Source organism: Corvus moneduloides, chromosome Z, assembly GCF_009650955.1.
Source record: "Corvus moneduloides isolate bCorMon1 chromosome Z, bCorMon1.pri, whole genome shotgun sequence".
Taxonomy (NCBI): domain Eukaryota; kingdom Metazoa; phylum Chordata; class Aves; order Passeriformes; family Corvidae; genus Corvus; species Corvus moneduloides.
The window spans coordinates 32494237-32516769 of NC_045511.1; the positions used below are offsets into that span (position 1 = coordinate 32494237).

At 45.0% G+C, this 22533-nt stretch overlaps 1 protein-coding gene across 5 annotated transcripts in view; it reads right to left on the reverse strand.

The window, feature by feature from the left end:
• Positions 1–22533, reverse strand: part of PSD3 (pleckstrin and Sec7 domain containing 3) — a 112775-nt gene that overhangs the window by 42421 nt on the left and 47821 nt on the right. For all 5 annotated transcript variants that reach the window (XM_032096846.1, XM_032096845.1, XM_032096847.1 and 2 more), the window contains 3 exons: positions 19730–19842; positions 16773–16831; positions 13081–13170 (listed from right to left, as the gene is read on the reverse strand). In XM_032096846.1, the coding sequence (XP_031952737.1) occupies positions 13081–13170; positions 16773–16831; positions 19730–19842 (262 nt within the window). The remainder of the gene's footprint in view (positions 1–13080; positions 13171–16772; positions 16832–19729; positions 19843–22533) is intronic.

The window sequence follows — 22533 nt, forward strand, 5'->3', positions numbered from 1 at the left end:
ATATGGTTAATAAGGTCCTGAAAACAGAGGCTCATTAAATTGAACTGAAAAAAATACTTAGATTTAGTTTTGTTTGCAGTACTCTGTGATTTAAGTTACGCAGCTCAGGCTCTGAAATGCCATACAACCTGTAAGCCAGCAGAGAGTGATCTGCTAGGAACTACTGTGCAGCACTGGGATCTTTTCACCATAGCAGAGGAGACTTCTCACAGAACAGACAAGAGATTCAGGGAAGGGACAGTACAAGAAGATCCATGCCTGTGCCTATTTTGCATGCACATGGAACCAAGACATAGTTAAATGCTTGGCTGATGCACTGAAATATTTCACCCTGATTCAACACACCTTTGCAAGTGGTTGTATCTTCTAATCCCAAGGGCAGAATCAACTGGCAATAAGAATGAAATTAGAGGCACATTTTGGTCACTGCATAAAGTTCATCCAACCCTTGGAGACATGGAGCACCTTTGAGAGGGAGACGGCTACTAAAGCGCTTGCCAAGAGTTCCTGGGTGCCTCTCAGTTATTGTGTGGGAGTGCGGGATGAGGGAAAAAAAGAGATGCTGCATGGAGTGGGGGTTGTTTGCTTAGGAACTGAATAACTGGGCTGGGCTGGGTGAGGAGATGCTGCACACAGTCACTGTAGCAGCTGGGCACAGCCTGTGCTACCAACCATTACCACACACTAACATATTCCTGCAAATGCACAAGCAATGCCTTCCTAATAAATACTTAACAGCAGTACTTAATCATGCATGCAAGTGGGACAATATTTTCATCTAGCACCCATGCCTACTAAACCACAGAGCTGTAGATAAGGAGCAAAAATTATTTTTCTACAGAAAACAATTCCTATTAAAAAGATAATCCCAAGGACATCACCTGCCAACTCTGGCACCTTTCCCAAGTGCAGAGCTCCAACTAGCATTGTCACTAGCAAGTTTTCTCTGTTTACTATTGCACCAAGCTCAGTGACAGGGCATTCAACTAAGACCCGATCATTATAACACCAGAGCTCTTCCACCTTCAGGTCTCTCCTCAAATGCAGAGATTTTTTTTTTCCTGACCTGACAGCAATTCTGTGATCACTGCAGATCATCCGGAGCTCTTAACTCCTGCAAAGCATAACCTTTTCACAACACCAACCCCATGCCTAACCAAGCAAACCACTATTGATATTTAGTTATTTACCTTGCTTTCTTTAGTAGAAAACTCAGAGGAGTTGGAGATTTTCATAGATTTTGACCGATGGGACTGCCGCCAGAGAGATTCTTCTCGGGAGTATTTCACCGAACCTGTGGCTCTCACCCGGACTTTGCTGGTGCTCTGAACACTGTTAACTCCAATCATTTCCAAAAGTGAGCGTATGGGATGGGAAGGAAGAAAGCTAATGGAACTTCCCAATCCCCTGCAGAGGAACTGGAAAAGATTACGTCTGGAGAGCCCAGGCTCAAGCAATCAGTGTTTGCTTAAAGCACACTAGGCTGTTTTCTCCAGCATCTTCAGGCACACTGTTTGGAGCCAGCCTGATTGTTCCAGGCATTGCTCACGTCACTGGACGGGAGAAAAAAAAAGAAAAAGAAAAAGAAGAGGCTGATAGAAACTCCTCCCCTGCTCTGCTCCGCTCCCCTCTCCAGCATCAACTCCCCCTTCATACACACACCAACAGTGAGAGGGAGAGAGGTGGAGAGAAAGATGCTGGAACAAATGCCAACAGATCAAGCAAGGTATTCATTTTCAGTTCACGCGGCCACACTTCCCTGCCTGCAACAGCCTGCCATGCTCATTACTGCCTGCAATGACAAAGAACACTGTAAAAGAGTCTTCAATCACCTGCCAGCTACAGGCTTCTGGATGTGAGAAACACTGATGGATTCCGAAAGCACCAGAAAAACGAGTGAAAATCCACAGCACCATAACGAAGTACTGGCAAGCCCCAGAGAGACGAATCAGCAAATTTCCACAACTCTAAGTGTTTGCACTCATTAGCCAGAGTCCTCACAGGGTGCCTTCACAGGGTGCCTTCCCAGGGTGCAAGAGAGAGCAAGGCCACTTTCACACTCTAAAAGCAGCTTAGGGGAAAAGAGATGACTTTCCCAAGGTGATCAGTGCAAACCAGCAGCAGAGCTGTGAACAAGCAGCTAGGGACTCATCTCCCCACTCAGCAGCCAGGAGAGCTGCAGCCATACCCCTCCACAAGCAACCTGCATGTTCCAGTGGCTGCCCCACAAGTGATGCAGCTCTGGAGTGGCACCCTGTTTCTCCCTTGTGGCAAACCCATACAGCCTAGTGATGAGAGAGCCACTACCACTGCCAGAGGCACCACTCCAAACTACAGGAACCTGGTTCCAGAGGTCAGGCACTCTCTCAGTGCCCAGAGCCCCATTCCTCCATGCAGGGGGCACGGGGAGGCTGACGCTAATAGGAACTGGTACTCTTACTGAGGGCTGGATGCACTGTATATGGGAAAAGAGAGATGTTTACCTCAATGTTGCAAAAGCACCATCATTTCTGGCTCCTGGAGACCCAGAATGCAGCAGACTGTGCATTGCCATGGCAACATGCTCCTATGTGAGAGAGAGAGACTGCTCTGCTCTACTCAGCACAGGATCGTGGCAGCTGCCGACAGACACTGGGCAGGTAGAGCAGCTTGTGTGAGAAGCAAGGCAAAAGTGGACAATGGGGACATTGTCCCAAACCCAGAAAAGGCAAACAGTTTGTGCAGAGTGAGCACAAGGAGCTGGAAGACTGCAGCAATGCTCCCGTGCTGCAGGCTAAGACCAGGTACAGCAACCTGCCCCACGCCACCATATCACCAGGCAGGGCAAGGACAGCAGCAGTGGTGTTGGGGTCTGGGAGGACACAAGAGCTCTCATCCCACTCACACCACGACACACAGGGAGCAAGTCTGTGCACACACAGAGCAATGAGGCAGGGCTGCCCTGGCATGCTGATGTTAATGTCCTGTGCTGAGATACATCAGCCAGTCAAAAGCTGGCTGAAGAGGCTCCAGTCTCCATTCACATCTCAGTCCCATTCTATTCTGCCAAGCCATGCGAAGGCAAAGTGAGAGTTTGCTCACCCTATGTCGTCTGCCCAACAGCACCTAAGGCTAAATAAGATGCACATTAACTGAGTGGACTTTTCCCCTGGTTACATCTTCCCAGTCTCTTGCAATCAGGAATTTACATCCTTACAGGGCAAATGGCTAGACAGCCACATGATGGTCCTAGGTGCATTTTTGCTCATAAAAGATGCTGCTGTCTTCCCAGCGTGCAGCAGCCTCTGACAGCATTAACCCTTTGCTCATGTTGCCCCCAAGGATGCTACAAGGTGCATAGCCTTCCCACAGACTGCAACAGGTGTGGGCCATGCTGAAGGACAATGGTCAGTGGAACAGGGAACAACTAACCTAAATATCAACACAGAAACTGTCCCCGGGGTGAGAAACTTCTGATTCCTCACAGATTCTGCCTCCATCCTGCTTGAGGCACAGATTTCTTCCCTTCTGGCCAACAAGAAAAATACATTTTCATTTCCACAATAGTCAGATCTAGCAAGCCCATCCATACCTCACACATTAAGATCAAATCCCAAATGTGCCCCTTTTTGACACAAACCTGTCATTGCTAGAGGATAACTGAAAGGAACCCTTTTTTCTAGCAACAAGCATGCTCTAAGTTACTTCTGCCACTTCCCAAAAAAGGTTTTATGTTACTTAACCCGTGTGAAATTATCCACTGCTTGCGGAAAAGCTTTTCAAAGAAAATCTCTTCTTAGAGGAAATTTGCACTGCAGTCAAACCACTCCAGATGAGCTAAGCAGCAGGTCCTGACAGGTGCTACGTAAATGGCCACAAATCGCTTTCTATCCTAGCAGTCCCCTGCCTACCAGATTATTCTTGCTCTCAGAATAAGGCCAACTCCCCAGGCACCCTCAACACATCTAAAATAATTATACTCCCTAAATATCACACACAGACCTAGGCCAGTGTCAATTGCACAGAGCAATTTTATTATTAAACACAAGCTAGACTGAATCAAAGCAGTATTTCTCTTCTGTCACCCACAGTACCATCACTGCTGCCTAATTGTAGCAGTTCATCTAAGCATTCCCTGAGCTGAAGTTAGCAGATCCTCAGGTAGGACTTGTTCCTTACTTCAGAAAGGAACAAGTCTGTTTCTTGGAGTCCAAAGCTCCAAGGGCAAGAGAATGTTCTTTCTTCTTTTTTTCAACTGAATACGGAAAAAACTTCTCGGCTCACACTCTCCCAAAGAGAGCCTCCTGAGGTTATGCATTTGAAGCCTTAAATGTCTTCAGATGTGTGATTCAGTTTAGATTTCATCAGTGTCCCTAATTTTCATCTGCAAGTGATAATACAATCTTGTACTCCTGACTGAGCCAGTATTCTGTGTACACACTGACTGTGTCCTGGGGAAAGACCATTCTTCAACATTTGAGAAGACCCACCATTTTAGAAATTAGTATGTACACAGGATTGATTTATGTCTGTAACTGAGCAACAGGGATTTCTGAGCCAGAAGTGGTCTGTTAACATAAATAGAGGGATAGAAGGGATGTTTTTAAAGAGGGGCTGAATTAGCTGTGCAGTATCAGAAGAATCAAAGCTGACCACACCCAGGGGACCCTCCAAGTGTGTCAAGAATTCATGATCTTCCTCTTGTTCAGAAGTTAGCAAAGAGGTGGTAGGAAAGGGGCAGAATGTAAATATTCATTTAGTCAGTGACACCATTGGGGTGATCAAAAGGATTGTGACCCTATCCAGGGACCTTCCCTATCAGTTCCTCTGAGGAACAAACCATAAACCAGCAGGAATATTTTGAACTGAGGGTCAAAACAGATGCAGGAGCAGAAAACCAGAGTCTCTATTATTCCTTCCATCTCATCCTTTTAAAGCCACACAAAAGCTCTTCTCTTGTCACAAGGCACTAGGTCAGACCCCACTACCCATAGAGGAAATGCGCAGCTGTTCCAGCTTACCCTGAAATAAGCTCCTTTCCATCTGCTCCTCCCACCAGTCAAGTTTTCCGGGGAGGCAAAACATACTCAGTCCTTGCTTGGTCCTCCTAATGTGATTCGGTAAATCAACAACACAAGAAGAAAAACTAGAATTCAATATTGGCTTTTGGGGTACAAACCTAAGGACCACCTTACTCTATCTAAAGAACTCCAATGTCATCAAAGTCACAGGAATCCATTAGCATCATTTAAGCCTGTCAATGACAAATACAAACACAAACTGACAAAATACATAAACATGGACATATCAATTACTTAAAATATACCCTCAAAAGACAGTAATGTATTTGTGTAGAACAGAAAGGTAGAACTACTTAATGCTGCCACTAAATACTGTTTGTAAAATAAACAACATTAAATCTTTCCTTCATCCTTCACCTTTCCTTCTTTCTTCATCTTTTTTTTTTTCTTCTCCTTCTTGGAAGGGGAGGGGAAAGTTAATTCTGACAGATAAGCTACTCATATACGATGGCGCTACAGAACTAGAGCTTAAAACTGATCAACAGTAACATTCCTGTAATATTAAGATAATGATTTCTTAGGTCTGCTGACTAGGGGGAGATGACAATCAAGATTAAATCTAAATGTCTCCTGTGAGCAGCAGAAATACTAAAGCAACGACTTCATTTCTAAATGCATAAGCAACCAGGTCAACAGGAATCCTAGCAGGGTAAGAGCTGGCATGGTGGGAGAATGATGGATGACTGCATGAAGGGAACTGAACTACCTCTGTTCTAGGTTACAGGAGAGGAAGGCTAAAAGCACATCCACAACCAGCAGGCTCATGGTCACAGCACAAGTCTTTGCAACTGACTTTTTACATCAACAAGCACCTAGAAGTGAGAATGACAAAACCACAATGGCTGGTGGAAAATCAAATCAATCCTGGTATCACTGTATCTCTCTGGGATTCGTGCTCCATCTTGTGCCAAAAGAAACCACTCCTAAGGTAAGTGCCCTGCTGAGAATGATAGGAGACCACAGGTTTAATGAAAACAAGCCATTGGATAACAACAGGGATGCAAAGAAATCCTGCACCCTGTTATCCTGATTAGCACTGCAAGTGAAGAGATGCCTTTAGCCATCCTTATGTTCCTTGCAGCAGATCTGAAAACAGCTGTTTCACAGACTAGCTGTTCTACTTCCTGGCAAAGCACTATAGTATCCAAGGGAAATAGCTCCTCCTCTTGAATTCCTCCTTTTAGGAATTATCATCTGGTGCCAACAGAGCTCACAGAAATTAAGTGAGCCATATAGTAGGCACCAACTAACACAGACCACCAAGTTCCTTAACTTAAAGCTGTCAAATGTAGCTATAGAAAACAACAGCACTTCAAACAAATCCATAAAAGCATCAAACCCCTAAAATTCTGCATAGCTGTGACAGAAACCCACAGGAAAGTGATTCAAGAACTGCTGCAAAGCCTACAAACCATCTCAGATCAGCTGCAAACAACCTCTGCCTCTGTCCCTTCAGCGAGGTGAGCATGCTTAGAGTCAACACCACTGAAATAAACCCCTCACCATTCCCCTAGAGATCCGCATTAAAAACAAAAACATGAACAAACAAACAAAAGAAAACCGACCCAAACCAAACCAAAACCAATCACCCTCCAAGGCTTCTTACAAACATCAAACACAACAAAAAGCAAAAGGGGAAAAGGAAGAGGAGGACAAGGAAATGGCAGGGGAGTGGTGAGGAAGTGGGGGAAGGAAGGAAAAGGGCAAAAGGAAGGGGGAGAAGGGGGAGAAGTGGGAGAAGAGCGGGAGAGGAAGGAAACTGAGGCCACTCTGAGATCCACACAGGTTTCAAGTGGCTGCCACCTGTGGCTGTAGGCATTGCAGTGAAAGGAGGAAAAACAGGCATAGCCTTCGACATCCCTTTTCTCCACAATTCCATCTGCCAATGGAGTCATGTCCAGCTATCTTGCACCAAAAGCAGGTGAAATCCTTTCTACATCTCATGACACATTCCAGAACCCATCTGTCAACAGGACAGAAAACTGGTGCCTTAGATTTGCCCCACTTTTGTACAAGGATCTTGTGAATACTTATTAATCCAAGAAAGCAGCCTCAGAGGAAACTAAATATTCCATTTAACATCACAGGAAAGGAGAAAAAAAAAATCTAAATTTAAGGACTAGCCTAATGCTCTTGTTTGACAGAAAACAGTGTAACTGGGTCAGAGAGAGAAGAGTCCAATGTTATTTGGAAAGTGTAGTGACAAATAGAAGGAAGGAATAACAAAGATTTATACAGCAATATAAATATAAAGGTGGTGGAAGGAATGTTCTCTCTTCTTCTTTTTTTTTTTTTTTTAAATATGGTATAAATTATATTCCTACTTCTCCTTCCCTTGAGATGCAGCACAGAACTTAAATTTCAAGCAGATCAGTGGGTGGAAGATCAAAGAATGTTTTTCAGAATTTGTTGTCTACCTACATGGAGGTGGGAGTAATATGTCATAGGGACCAAAATGTACGTGTGACATTGTATTAGAGATTTCCCAGCCTGAAAAGAGCCCAAAATCCCTATTTTGAAGTGGCAAAGTGCATCATTCCTGGAGACTACCAGTCTGTATCCTCCACACTTGACAGCTGACATTCATCCTTGGGAGCTGCTATGCATTTCAGTTACAGTGGGAGACAAGTGACAGCCTTGGCTATCTGACAGGCTGGAGAAGCCAAACATCAAATAATTCCCTTGTCTGATCAACCTGAACAAGACACTAGAGAGCTTGCCTCCACGGATGAAAATTAACCCCCCAAACATTCATTATGAATCTGGTATTGAGCCACATAATTGCAGACAGTAGTAATGGAAATTCTTAGCTGACTCTGCTTGGGTTTCATTCCTTGCTGACACAAAAGCCCGGTAGGCTAGGTGAGATCTTTTGAGTAACAATTGGAAAGTAAACAGGTGAAAGGTTGAAGGAGCAAAAATAATTCAGAGAAATGCGATTGTGAAAGCAGAAACAGGTCCATCCTGAAATCCAGCCTGCCTCCTAGTAAGATAAGCAATCCCTAGTACCACCCCTGGACTTTTGCAGAGCAATCCTTATTCTTGGATCACCTTTACAAAATTTTATATTTTAAGCCTTGTTTAAAGTTCTGATTTGCCTGCTCAGAGACACAGTTGGTATTAGGCTCTTGCTATTATGAGGCTTTCTTCAACTCAGTATCTGGGTTTATTTGACTTGAGAAAAAAATATATAGATTACAGATTTTTCTTTTTATATGCATTGAATTAAGTTCCTGAAATGCAAAACAAAAATATATTTGCATTTCAGCAGGGCAGGAAGGTGTCAGGAATCTATGTAATTCGAAGGACACAAAGCAAAACACACACCATCATAACCTGGTCCAATTCATAGTTCTGCACATGCATGCTTTAAGTGGGTATTACTCTTGAATAGGACAAATGACAACACTCAAAAACCTCTAAGCTGAAGGAAACAAAGGTTATCATGGCAGGAAGGTTCGCAGCAAGGATGGGGAGGAGTAAAGGCAAGCTGGGTGCTCCCTCCAGTCACTATAGATCTGTGGCTCCTCAGAGATGGAAAGTAAAGTATGCTCTCACAAACAACTATTTAAGACAAGGATTAATGATTTTGTCCTGCATTCCCTGACTTTTATACTGCCAGATTAGACTCTGTTGTCTCCTAGCAGCTGAAAGGGGCCTTCAGTAACAGATCTTCCATTTCATACAGATAAGAAATAGCCCAGAAATACTATTTCCAACGGAAGTATTGTTAAGAGGATAAACTTTATTTTGGGGAAGAAAAAAGGAGGCAGAGCTCTGTGTTATTCAGTTGAGCAAAGACACTTGGTCCTCTCCGTCCTCTGCCCACTGCTGCAGGGTGTTACAGCAGCCAATGCAGTCCTCCTGGGGCCATTTTGGCATGCTGTCACATGCTCTCATCTCTCCAATTCCATTAGGTTTCCCTCGAAGGTGGAAATTTCTTGCCAAAAAACCACAAAACGGATGAAGTACGGAGACTGCTGATGAGAGCAATTAGGGCGTACACAGCAGTCCAATTAGTGTGAGTTCCTCTCTGTAAAGGCGGGGCTGAGGGTGTGCAGGGAAAAGTTATCCACCTGATGCTCATTCTCTTCTCTCCGCTAAATACCTGAAATTATTGGAATGGATGAAATAAGATGCCAGTAATTGTCTTTAAATTGAGTGTTTGCTTTGGAGGGCTTTCAAAGGGAATTAAAAAAAGAGAGGGAGAGAGAGAGAAGGCAGAAAGACAGTGGCAAAAAAACCCCTTAATTAAAGTGCAGGGAACTGATAGCAATATGAGATAAATCCTACTTCACAGCTTCTACAGGAAATTGTATATCCCAGGAATCCTGATCAAGAATTCAGATTGTTTAGGAAATTAAGGAGGACTGGTTCTTCAGAACAGTTCAGCACCAGCAACTCCAAGTTAATTTGGTCACTTCATTACAGTGTTTCTGCAGGAGATAAGGCCTACCCAAAAAACAGCCTTTGAGAAAAAGCAGATCTTTTATGCAGGATTGGCATTTTATCTCCATCAGCAGCCCCTGACAGGATGACTCTAGCCAAGTCCCTAGAGAGCATCAAGTACCTCAGCATGATGGAGGTTCCCAGAGAGTACAATGGGTCAGTGAAGAGCTACCACCTCCTGCCAGAAGACTTCCCCACATCCAGTGTTCATGTCACAGGGCAGCACTACCACCAGTCAGCCCATGTCAGCGGTTGGGTAATGCCCCTGATTCCACGAATGAGGTGTCTTGGACACTGTAATTGCAGAGGACATTTACTTATGCAGAACAGGTGGTACTTTGCACACAGCCTAACAACAGAGTACCCCTTCCAGAACACTGCCTAACAGAAGCAGGGATCCATTTCCTCAGTGATGCCCTCTTGCAGGCTCTCTGTGGACCACAGAAGACATTTTCTCTCCTTACATATGAAAGGCCTTGTTACTGCCACCTTCCTGGAGTGGACTCCCACACACCTTGTCTCAAGATGGCAAGAGGAAAACATAGTGGCCAGCACCATACCAGCACTTTATTTGTGGGGACCACACTGCCTGCAGGAATTGAAGGAAGAATGTATGGCCAAAGTTAGGCTGTTTCCAAGCGAATCTCCTTCTCATTCCAGAAAATCTTGTGAAGTCCAGCTTTGAAGAAGGCTATGGTCACACAATACAATTCTCTAGCATATCACTGTGAAGATGGTATCACTACAGCGTGTTAAAGCTGGTGTGAGCACATGAGAAAGAAACCACTCCTACACTGTAATGAGGTTCTTGACGCTGCCAAAATGTCAGACTGATTTTGTTCTCTTTCCAAGGAAGGCGATTCTAGCCATGGCTTCTCTTTCTACATATACATATATAGATAGATATATATATGATGAATACATGAATACAAGCAGACCCCATGGGGAGAAGTGCACTTTTAATCACAGTTTGGCACACTTGCCTTTACAGGTTCCAACTTTAAAAGCAACCTCAGATCTGACTAAAGGAGTGAGGAAAAAGGAAAGGCAATGAATCCTTGTGCAGATGGGTGTACAAAAGCAAAACTCCTCTCAGGTTTAAATGAACAGACAGCAAGATACAAGGTGAGCAAGATCATATTAGCATTTCTCATTTCTACTTTCACACCACAGTGAAATATCTGTTCTCAAAGCACAACTAGCGACACACAGAGAATCAGGTTGTGAAGACCTTGTGGTTTTTACCAAAAGTGTTCTCATTGTTGGAAAAAAAACTTAATAAAAGTTAGCTCCCCCACAGAGGTGGAAAGAAAGAACTAACTTGATCTGATGTCCCAAGTTTTCTGAGACTGGTCACACGGAAGTGTGTCCCTCCTCACATGTTGATGTATGGCCCTTGGTGTGCTATTTTCCTACCCAGACAAAACACTCAGGGCCACACTCTGCACTCAGGGTGAAGGGATTGACTGAAGACAACGTTTGACTGATGCCTGTGAGTCAGCTGTCCTGGATAAGCCCAAGCATTTGCATTTGCACCCCTGAATCTGGGAACTGGATCCACAGAAAATGCTGCACAGAGCTTCACAAGCCCTGGATAAACACTCAACTCTCCCTGGCCCTCCTTCTCCTCCGCCACTGTTCAGCTTTGCTCAGGCTCAGCAGAGTTGCAGAGCTTCATACAGGGACGCAGCAAGGCCACAAGGAGAACACGGGGAGCCTGCAGAGGCAGAAAAGCCCACTTGCTTCACCACAGGTCTGCATTACTCACCAGTGGGTGCTCAGGACCTCACTCCCAAAGGGACACACTGCCACCCTGTGGAAACCGCTCTTCCTCTCCCAGGCGGCTGAGCAAGGATGCAGGGAGAAGGCTCCGCAGCCTCACTGATGCTCAGTGGCTACACTGCTAATGCAGCAGCAAGCCACACACACTTTGGTGCTGTGGAGCAGCGCGCTGTGGATTTAATTTACTGAGATAAATGCAAAATTAATTTCCACTAAGTCTTTGTAATCGCACATTTAGTGGCAGCATGGCTGCTGTGAACACAGTAGTTCACACACAATCACTCTACCCACTCCACTACCCTCCACTGATAAATGAAAAAACAAGGGTCACTTCATTAAATCTTCAGACAAGCCAGATGAGAAACCAAAGCTAGGCGCCACCTCTGTCCCCAAGACATCAAGGCAGCACACAGAAAAGTGCAGAAAGCCTTAAGCGAAGTGGGACAGCAACACTGAACTTCTTCCGTCTGTCTACATCCAAAAAATCCTGAGCCCTGATATTTGCTTTGGGTGAACAGTCAGACATCCCTAGCATTAGCAGGTGAGCACTGAACACCAAGGTACAGCCCCAACTGCATAATTCTGTAAGCATGAAAACAAACAGCAGGTGAGCACCAGTGGAAGTCTCTTGTCAGTACACTTAGAAGGTTATTTAAACACAATCTGGAGATCTATTTATTCAGTAAGGGCTGTAATTAGCCTGCAAATTAATCTCAACATATCCCTCTATGGCAAACTGAGAAATGAGATTCCTTGGGGGAAAAAAAAAATTAAGTGTGGCTGCTGACAGATGAATACTCTGTATACAGATTCAAAAATTAAAGACATTAAAATAAAGGGGGGATTGAGTTTATATTTCCAACTGCTTAGTAAGAACTGAGGCAGGAGGGCCCAACAAAGAGCTCCCTGAAGAGGCTGAAGAAAATGAAGATATTACCAAGACTAGAAGACAAACTCTGCCCCATTCACCTATGCAGGTACATCTGTATTTCACAATGGGCCTGACACAAAACCCACAGAAGAGATGGCAACTCATTTGGTTTACTTCAATAGGCATTGGGTCAGCACTCAGATGCACCAGCTTCTTATTTTTATTTCCACTACAACAAAATGAATAAATTATGAACTCCAGTGTATGTACATCTGTCTTCATTCAAAGTGCTGTTTCATGCTAGCAATCAGACGAAAAAAAGTGAAACATTCTCATTATTATTGACAATAAAACAAGGTTTGTCCTGCTCAGCCTCTTCCCGCATTTTTCAGATTTAACTCCTGGCACAAACTTAATGAACAAAAGCTGAAGCAATGCAGCCTGTGCCAGACAGCACATTATAATCTGAAATTACATCTCCAGCTCTAATCTGAATACCCCAGAGCACCTTTGATGAAAAAACACACACGCCTTCCAGATAGTACACAGAGATCAGACTTAGCCCTTATGTATTTGCAGGCAGAGCCAACTGGCTGCTTCTGTCCACTGTAATCAGGAGACAGCACTCTGGGTTGGCATAGCCACAGGAGTTTACAAGGCCCACAGCTCTGGGGCCAAACCTGCTGCAGCTCAGTCTCACCCCTCTGTGCTGCAGAGAGTCTCCTTCACTATCAAATCAAGGCAAGAGGGAAAACAACAAAATACACACTGTATATATTATGTATGCTCTGGGAGAAGAAACGTGCCCATCACTTGTCATGTTTGACAATTAAGATTCAGAAAATGCAAGATGGGTGTCCTGTTTTGAACCATCCTTCAGAAAAAAATGAAATCCACATTCTGCAGTTAATTCCTTACCTTCAAGAGCCCTCTTGGGAAGTCTTTGCCATCATTCATCCCCTGGAGGTTAGCAACGAACTCTTGGCAGGTCATCTTTTTCCCAATGTTCTGAAAGGGATGTCAGAGAAACACAGCATCATATTCCTGCTGCTTTCCAAAATAACAGGAATGAGCAACATCAAATTAAATACATCTTCCTGCTCTCCTTTAAGCCCAAGGTAGGCAGCAATAAGAAAGCATTCATGAAATTACTCATAGATGAGCATCCTTGTATGCATATAGCTAGAAAAGGGAAGGTGTCTTTGCACCCAAAGGCCCACACACACCCCCAAAAAAACCCCAGCTTAATGCCGGGGGTAATGAACAGGACAGTGATGAAACTCTCTGGTATCTGCCTGGTGCCTTATATCCCCATGTCTCCAAACTTTACCCATCTCTGATGGGAAAGCTCTACTTGAATCTGCTGTGGGCACAAGGAAACATGTGACTGAGGCCCCTTCCAAACACTTCTCTTAAAATTTGCAATGCTCCCTTTCAGTGGCAACCGCCCTGAGTTGGAGTGCGATGCCCAGAAGTGGCCATTACCTTTTCTGATTCACAGGCTGAGGCTGCTTGGACATTTCCATAGGCTTGCTCTCTTTTCTCTCTCTTCCTGTCTAAGTCTCAGACTGTAAGTTGCCCAAACAAGCCACAAATGGGAAAGGAACAGTTATGTCCCTGTAGGAGCCAAACTACATCCAGATGCCTGAGGCTGCCCTAAACTACTCTTGAATGCTAGTCTCCATCATCCCTCAGAGGAAGTGTCTGTACTTGGTCCCCCAGGTGCTAGAAGTCCCCTGCTTCACATGTGGGAACCTTGTGAGTGGGCAGCAATTACAACTCTGCACTGATGAAAAAGGACACCAAAGAATCCGAAGAAAGGAAATCAGCCTGAGATGAGCTGTGAAATATGGTAAAGACAGAGGGAAAAATGGGGCTCTGTGATGGTCATGGTATCTTTGAGGATGGCACCACTGTCAGTCAGGAGATGGAGGTGAAGACAACTTCTCCACTATCAGGACATGCTTTGTCTGCAGAAATACAGCAGAAGAGCTCTGTGTGAGCTTTGTCTTGGGCTAGGAGCAGGAGCCCAAATTAACACAGGAGCCGAAGAAAGGCCACCAGTTGGTAATACAGATCATTTGATGTTAAGAGTTACATGATAGCACATCCTATATTTCCCTTCCATAATGTATCATCAGGAAAGATGGAAAACCACCAAATCTTGACCATCAGCCTCACCTAGCCAATAAGGAAGATCTCATAGCCTGCAGCCTGCACAAAGCCACAGAAAGAAGGCAAGCAGTAACCCTGGAACAATGCATGACTTCCCACAACAGGATGGCTCCTGACAACACAGGCTGGCTGTAACCCTGCCTCTCTGCTTGCAAAGCTTATAGAACACAGCTCATAACTTCAGTCTTTAGGTGCAGGCTGAAGCTGGTCTACTAGACTTGCAGGTACTTTCCTTTCTCACTGCAACTTCAGCCTGCTTCCACTTGTTTCTTCCACACAACAGTTTGCAGCTTCCCCATGCTGACCAAAACCAACAGCAATGTGGCAATGGAGACAAATGGCTGTTTTGCCACAGGACCAAAGCTAGTATCTCCATACAGTGCCACAGAGGTTCCAGAAGATGTGCCTGGTGGTCTAGAGCTACCTCAAAACTCTCTAGCACCAGAGTGGGTGATGGCCCCTGTGCAGAGAAGCAAGCATGCATTTCCAAGACACACCTAGCAAAAATTGTTTAGTTACAAATAGAACAAAGTGTGGCAAGACAGGGAAAATAGAGGGGATAAGTAAGAGTTCGTCTACAAGAGTTAAAGGCAAGTGTGAACCGAAGGCAGAGCAGCTGCATTACAGCCCTACAAGCAGTGGAGCTTATTGTGAAATAGAAGTGTCTGTGCTTATGATCAGTATGTCAGTAACAAATAGAGCTCAGTGTACACAAGCCCTGTGACTCATTTGCTTCCTGCTCTAGCAGAATCCTGGTAAGGATGGGGCAAAGCACTATCTTTGTTAGGAAACAGGCAATTAGGCATATCGGCAAGGGCTGCATTCCAAGTCAAACACTGAACTTACCACCTATGTGGAAAAATGCAAAGCAGTAAGAGGAAAACCAAAATTACAGGAAATCAGAGGGGTTGGAGGGAACATGATGACACACCCATGGACATAATATGAACAGTCTGGCAAATACTACAGCTGCATATACATAACAACACACTGTCAACTGCCAGTGGGATGAGCCTCCAAAGTTACACAGTGCAACAACCAGAGTTGGCAGCAGCAGTGACGGGACAGTGCCAGATCATTTACTCCAGTACTTCTGAAGACAGTAGGGCCCACTAAAGCACTGCAGCTGTCAGGCTGATGCGTGACCATTTGGTTTCCCTCCCTGGACTGTGAGGCCAGGCAGACTGGAAAGCAGGAACCCCAGGCTGCTCATCGCTCTGGGGAGTGGGATGCCTGTGCAGAAAGACTCAGGTGTGCTCAAGAGAAGCCATGTGTGCTAAGAGACAAACTGAGGCACATTCTTGCACCCCCAATCACCCTCACAAGTGACTGACACACCATTCAGTAGGGAAGGCTAAGCCTACAGAGAAAAAAATTCTTCACAACTCCCTTTCCTCTCCTGCTTCCACAACCTTTAGACAAAGGCATTCAATTAATGGGAGGTAGGTCTCAAAACTCCTAGTGAACACACAAGTCTTGGTTCTATTACCCACACCCACAGGGGCTGAGCAGCCCTTTTAGACAGACCCAGGGTGCCTCCATGTCCTGCTGCCTGACCCAGCACCCTCAATGTGTAAAAGTTCCCAAGGGATACCCTCCTGGAAGAGCTCTTGCAAGTGCAGTGGATGGCCAGAGAGAAGCCCTGGACCCACCTGACTGAAGCCACCGCTTTTGCACACTATCATGTCATGCTCCCTGTGTTTTTACCCACTCCATCCTAACCCCAGGGCAGAGGAAGCCTCCCATCAGCACGGGAATACCTTGCATAGCAGGTGTATTGCACCATGGGTGCTGAAATATCCATCCTAAGGCTGCTGGCACACTGCAGCAGCGTGACTAAGAGGACTCAAACCAGAATGCTATTTCCCCTGGGCAGGCAGTGGGTAGAGGTGTGCAGTGCAGGAACACATGGCTGCCACTCAGCATGCCCACATGCCCCTTTCCACTCTCTTGGCTCTGAGTACACCCATGACTTATCTGTGCAAAATTCTGGTTCCACCAGGTCTGCCCCCTGCAACTGGATGCCTGCAAACATCACTTTCCCTTTGTGACCTTTCCCAAACTTCTTCACCTCCTGTCTTTATTCTGCCTTCCCACATGTTTATACATACTGTAAAGGGGAAGCTAATTCCAAGCACAGCTTCCTGGTCAGGGTCTGCTGCAGAAAGGATGGTAAGCAAACCAGAAAGATGGGCCTGAGGACAAGGAGTATGCTCAGGCATTATGGCAAAGCCAGGCAGAATGCCAGCTTACACATGACTGATCAAGGCATGCTGGAAAGGTCCATCCAGGACAACAGCCTGGGAGTGCACCCTTCTCACTGCTTGATGTCTGCAGGGGCTTTAGAAGAAGGCCACCAGAACAGGGACTGCCAGAAAACCACCCCATCCCAGCACGGTGTGGATAGAAGTCTACACAAAGCTGTGCATACTCACGTGGCCATGCAGGTCTGTGTTAAGCAGCATCATGGCACACGTGAGACAGTGAACTCCATCTGCAGAAAGAGACATAACCAGAGTCACATGCAAAACCACATATGGACCTTTAAGAAGCTGAAACTGAGCCTCGTAGACTAATTGAGTCTGTTCCTTTTATAAGAATCTATTTTATCAAGAAATACACATAATTAAATAAATGAACAATGAGGTCATCACACAGCTGCCAAACCAGAATTGTCTCTCTTTTATCTTTTAGTAACTGTCAAAACTGTCTTGCAGCACCCACGGATGAAGCAAACAAGACAGGAAATCATGCTGTCACTCTTAGCTTGCTAATACCAATACCACAGTCTGAATGAACACCTTCTTCATTTACTTCAATGCAGAAAGGGAAAAGTAAAATACATTCATTCTTGTGTCAAGAGTGGGTACAGCAGGGTATTCTGTTTTTCTTCCCCCCGTCTCAGTCCTCATTCAGAGCTGAATTAGACTTAATTTTGGAGAAGCACAGTCAGTTATTTATGCTGCCTTGGCTCCATGTTGGGTAGAGAGGACTCCAGGGGTTTCTAAGCCTGTGGCCAAGGCCCACAGCAATAAGTCAGATTCATAGAACCAGAGAATACAGTTAGTTGGAAAGTCTGAGAGACTGAAGGTCTGAGAAAAGAATTATTACTGACTCAAAACAACTGCTATGTGTGTGTAGAGGGAGTAGCTCTGAAAAAAATGGGATGGTGCACTGCTCCACATGCCACCCCCCTCTGGAGCCTCTAGTTCAGAACTTCCACCAATTCCTGGCACACTGAAAGCAATGCCCAACACCCTGCCCTGGAGCCCCAGTCAAGCCCCAGGGTGGCCAGATGACTAGAAGCCTCCGATGGGGGTTGCTTGCCACAGGAGGCCAGAGCAGACCCCAGGATGTGTGATTGTGTCCCCATTGTATTTGGATTTTATGGAAGCTGAAACCACCACGGTCCAGGGCAGTAGCTATATCTTGGTTTTCTCTCTTTCTTTCATCTCTTCTTTTCTACAAGTAATTTCCATTTTCTGAAATATGGGTAATTAAGGTTGGATGAGTAAAGTTTGCTAAGTCATGCTCTGTGAAATGCCTTCTTTTTATTGAATGTTTGTTTTAAATTTTTCCAGTTTCCTGATCTTCTAAGGTTTGCTAGGAAAGTTTGGTTTTGAACATCCTGGGAACTTTGTCAAGTTCTTCTTTGTGCCCACCTCAGGGAAAAGTACTAGTACTTTAAGCTCTTTTAAAATCAACTTTCCAAGCAAGTTTAGAAGGCACCCTACAATGATCATGGAGTCCAGCTTCTGGCTCTGCACAGGACATCCCTAACAATCACACCATGTGCTTGAGAGCATTGTCCAAACACTTCTTGAACTCTGTCAGGCTCATGCTGTGACTACTTCCCTGGGAGCCTGTTCCAGTGCTCAACCACCCTCTGGGAGAACCTGATATCCAACCCAAACCTCCCCTGAAACAACTCTAAGCCATTCTCTCTCACCCCTGTCACACGTCACCATATGATCTCTTCTCCACACTGAAGAGATCACTGTTTGCCCCTCCTCCTCCCCTCATGAGGAAGCTGTAGACTGCAATAAGGTCTCCCCTCAGTCTCCCCCTCTCCAGGCTCAGTAAACTAAGTTATCTCACAGCTCCTCATTTGGCTTCCCCTCTAGACCCTTCTCCATCTTCATATCCCTTTTCTGGATACTTTTTGATAGCTTTGTAACTTTCTTACACTGTGGTGCAATATATATATATATATATATGCATATATATATACATATATACATATATATGCATATATATATATACATATATACATACATATATATATATACAAAACAGCACCCAGTACTAAGATCCCGAGCAAAGTGTGCAGGATCTAAATGCTTACTCAGGGTCCGAAGTCACAATTTCCCTCTTGCACCCTGGACTAGAGTAAGGCAGCCACATCACCAGGCAAGTCATTATTTCAGTCTGGACATGATGCACATAATTCTACCCGACTGCCTACAGGGTCTTGAAATAAGAAAGGCAGTAGGCAGAGGAAAGAGACAGGGCAGGAGCAGATCCTGTCTTACTCTACTCCCCTCCCCTGCAGGACAGCCAGTAAAGCTGAACAGGTACAAAGTGCCCAAACATCATCTCACTGCAACAGGGGTAGGTCACAAAGCAAGGGGTAAGGAAGTGCAATGGTACCTCCACACGTAGCAGCTCTTTCTGACACTTGAAACTAAAGGTACAGCCTAACCCATGATTGCCTTTTTCAACCTCCTCCTTCAGTGTGTGAATAGCGTGTGCTGCAATCACAGGGCCACGTGGCTCTGCCAGCATGTCTGGCTGAGCACAGCAGTTACGCCACCAGACAGTTTGTCCTCTTCTGCATTCCCAGTTTTCTCAGGTTTGATCTATGTACTTGTTTGTTTCCCTCATCTATTTCCAAGCTGAGTGAAAACATTGGCGATGAGGATAACTCTGACTGACGTTAGCCAGTCGAGATGAAACCATGCCAGGGTCTGAATACAGCACCCAAAATTCACCCCCACAACTGGCAAGGACTGGCATGCCTGATGCCAGTGCATGCAGACACAAGCACTGAATGGAGCATGGAAAGCAAACAGCTTCTCTGCCACCTGACATGGGACCTATTCTTGTCCAAATGAATGCAACCAGAGTACAAGTACCACACACCAAAGTCAGCGAGACCAGAAACCACAACTGAGGACATTCATACCTGGAGGTGCTACAACTGAGGATTTATATTGAGGAGGTCTGAACACCTTTCCTGATGAGAGTTTCAATGCTTACTACAGACAGTCTCTAAAGTGTGGTACAGTACTACATAGCTTCATTTTCCAGGCATACACCATAAGTGCTATTGAAGGTGAGAATGAAGGACGACACCACCGAGCAAAGACCTTTGTATCAGAAACAAAGTTACCTTGAGAAGAAATAGTGTTTGGGTTGCACTGGTAGTATCTGCTGGAGAAGTGGATTAAAACTCTCTCTCGCTCCTGAGTTTCTCCAATAAGTGAAAAGGCTTTAAAGAAACTCCTAAAAGAGCAGTGGGGAAAAAAAGTGAAATTAAGGTAGTAAATCTCTTTTTGCTTCATACAGTGCACAGAGCAAAGCACACATCACAGCAAGAAGTATGTAAGCACACATCAGACATTCAGTTCCAAGGAGCCTTTCTAGGAAACTGGGCTATCATTCCGTGTGCAATTAACTCCAACATTATAGTAAATGAAGGAAGACTTAAATTACCACTGGTCTCAGCCGAAGAATATACAAAATAGTAAGTAATTCCACCATTTGAAAGAGCTATTCTTACTTTTAAGTATTTTTTTCTTTGGGCAGGGAATTGGAACACATATTCTTTATGCACGACAAGACATCCAGGATGTTCCCTATCGTCTTCTAATTAATTGCCCACCACTCCTGCACCTTTTTTTTAGACTTTACTTCATTGGTATTGCTCTCCAAATCAGACAAGCTACTCCAGGTGCTGAAGTCAAGCAAGTGCACAGCACTCACAGCTAACACCAAATGTGTGGTCACTTATCAGAGTGGCCAGAACCACATCAGTCAGGGAGGAATGTGACTACCCAACCTACAGAAAATATCTGGGCAAGAAGGCAGAAGAGTCGCAACATCTCCCACTGAGCTTCAACAGCAGGAGGAGTAACTTGGCCCTTCTGAGGTTCTTGCTTGTGAGAGCCCAGGGTGCCGGGCTGGTGCACAGCCTGGCACACTCACTGGATATAGCCAGCAAGCCTGTGCAGAGAAGTGGGGAGGACACACATCTTTTTTCCCTTTTATTCTCATAATTGACCATCCCTCCTCTTAACCACATTGCTGTTCTTCCTGATAGAAAAATATGTCTCACAGCCAAAGATGAACTTCTGCATTCATTTATCAGGATGCTTCTAAGAAAATACTGAAACCACAAAATTTCTGGATCTGAAGTAAGAACACATAGAGAATGTGTGTCTAATAGACAGTTTTTAAATATCCCATGAGACTGAAACTAACACCAGATCTGAGAGGCATGGAATATATTGCTGGAACATTCACATCTATCTAGTCTCGATGCATAAACTTTAATTTTTCTCTCTGATGTAAGGTCAGAGACAGGCTGTACTTGCAACAATCTCACACCCTTACAGAGTGTGATCTGCCTGGTAATAACTTAATTTCACACGTAATGTATTGCAAGTAACCCAATTCACAAGTAACTACAAGTGAATCTTCGAAGGGTTTCTCTGTCCTTCCTACTTTGTGTTCCTATCCTGATTCCAGCCAGGACAGGGTTCATTTTTAATATAAGGCCTGATGTTACTTCTGATCCTCTTGAAGGGACCTCTAGATCACATTTACAAGAGGTGAGTAACACATACTATTACCAGAACTACAGACCCCAATCAAGTAGAAGAAAGGGACAACTGGATCTTTTGGACTGTGTGGATCCAGTGCCCTGGCACATCAGACACACAAGAGTGTAAGGCTTTAGTCACATGAGCACATGATGTACCCTGATACCATCAAACTATGTGGGGACAGAAGCCATTTCTTTCTGGGGTGCCAGTGGGATCCCAACAGCTGACTGTACTGGAAGCTGGAGACAGCATGATTGGAAATGAATGGCAAAAGCACCCCATTGTGACTGGCTCAGAGGCCCTGTGCATCCTTAGCATAGGTTACCTCAAAAGAGGGTATTTCAACCTGAAAGAGCTTTTGGGATAGCTGCTGTGGAGACAGGAAATTAGACACCTTGCCTGATGTCTCAGAGGTCCCCCTGTTTTGGGACTGCTGAGGGTCGAAGAGCAACAGGTACCAGTCGCTACCACATCGCTGCGCCATCAATACTGCACCACCTGGGACTCTGTGACCCCCATCCATGAGATGATTTGTGAACGGGAGAGCCAGGGAGTGGTCAGCAAGACTCATTCACCCTTTACAGTCCTATATGGCCGGTGTGTAAGCCCAGTAGAAAGTGGGGACTGACAGACTGTCATAGCCTGAATGAAGTCACACCACCACTGAGTGCCACTGTGCCCAGCATGCTGGGACTTCAGTACAAGCTGGAGTCCAAAGCAGCGAAGTGGTGCCACTACTGATATTGCTAACATGTTTTTCTCCATCCCTTTAGCAGCAGAGTGCAGGCCACAGTTTGCTTTTATGTGGAGGGGTGGGCCATACACCTGCAACTGACTGCCCCAGGGGTGGAAACAGCCCCACCATTTGCCGTGGGCTGATCCAGACTGCACTGGAAATGGAAGTAAGGAAAAGGGTGAGGTCCTAGAATACTTGCTATATATTGATGACATGATCACGCACGGCAACACAGCAGGAGTTTTTCAGAAAGAGAAGACACTCCAAATCTTCCTGAAGGCCAGTTTTGCCATACAGCAAAGTAAAGTCAAGGGACCTGCCCAGAAAATTCAGTATTTTGGAGTAAAATGGCAAGATGGATGTCATCAGATTTCAATGGACATGGTCAATGGAATAGCTGCTATGTCCCCACCAACTAGCAAGAAGGAAACACAGGTTTTCCTAGGCACGGTGAGTTTTTGAAGGAGGCATATTTCAGATTACAATCAGATTGTAAAACCTCTCTATCATGTGATCCCAAAGAAGAACGATTTCAAGCAGGGTCCTGAACAAAACCAAGATTTTTAACAAATTAAACAGGAGATTGTTCATGCAGTGGCCAGTCAGGACAATACAAAATGTAAAAAATATGTT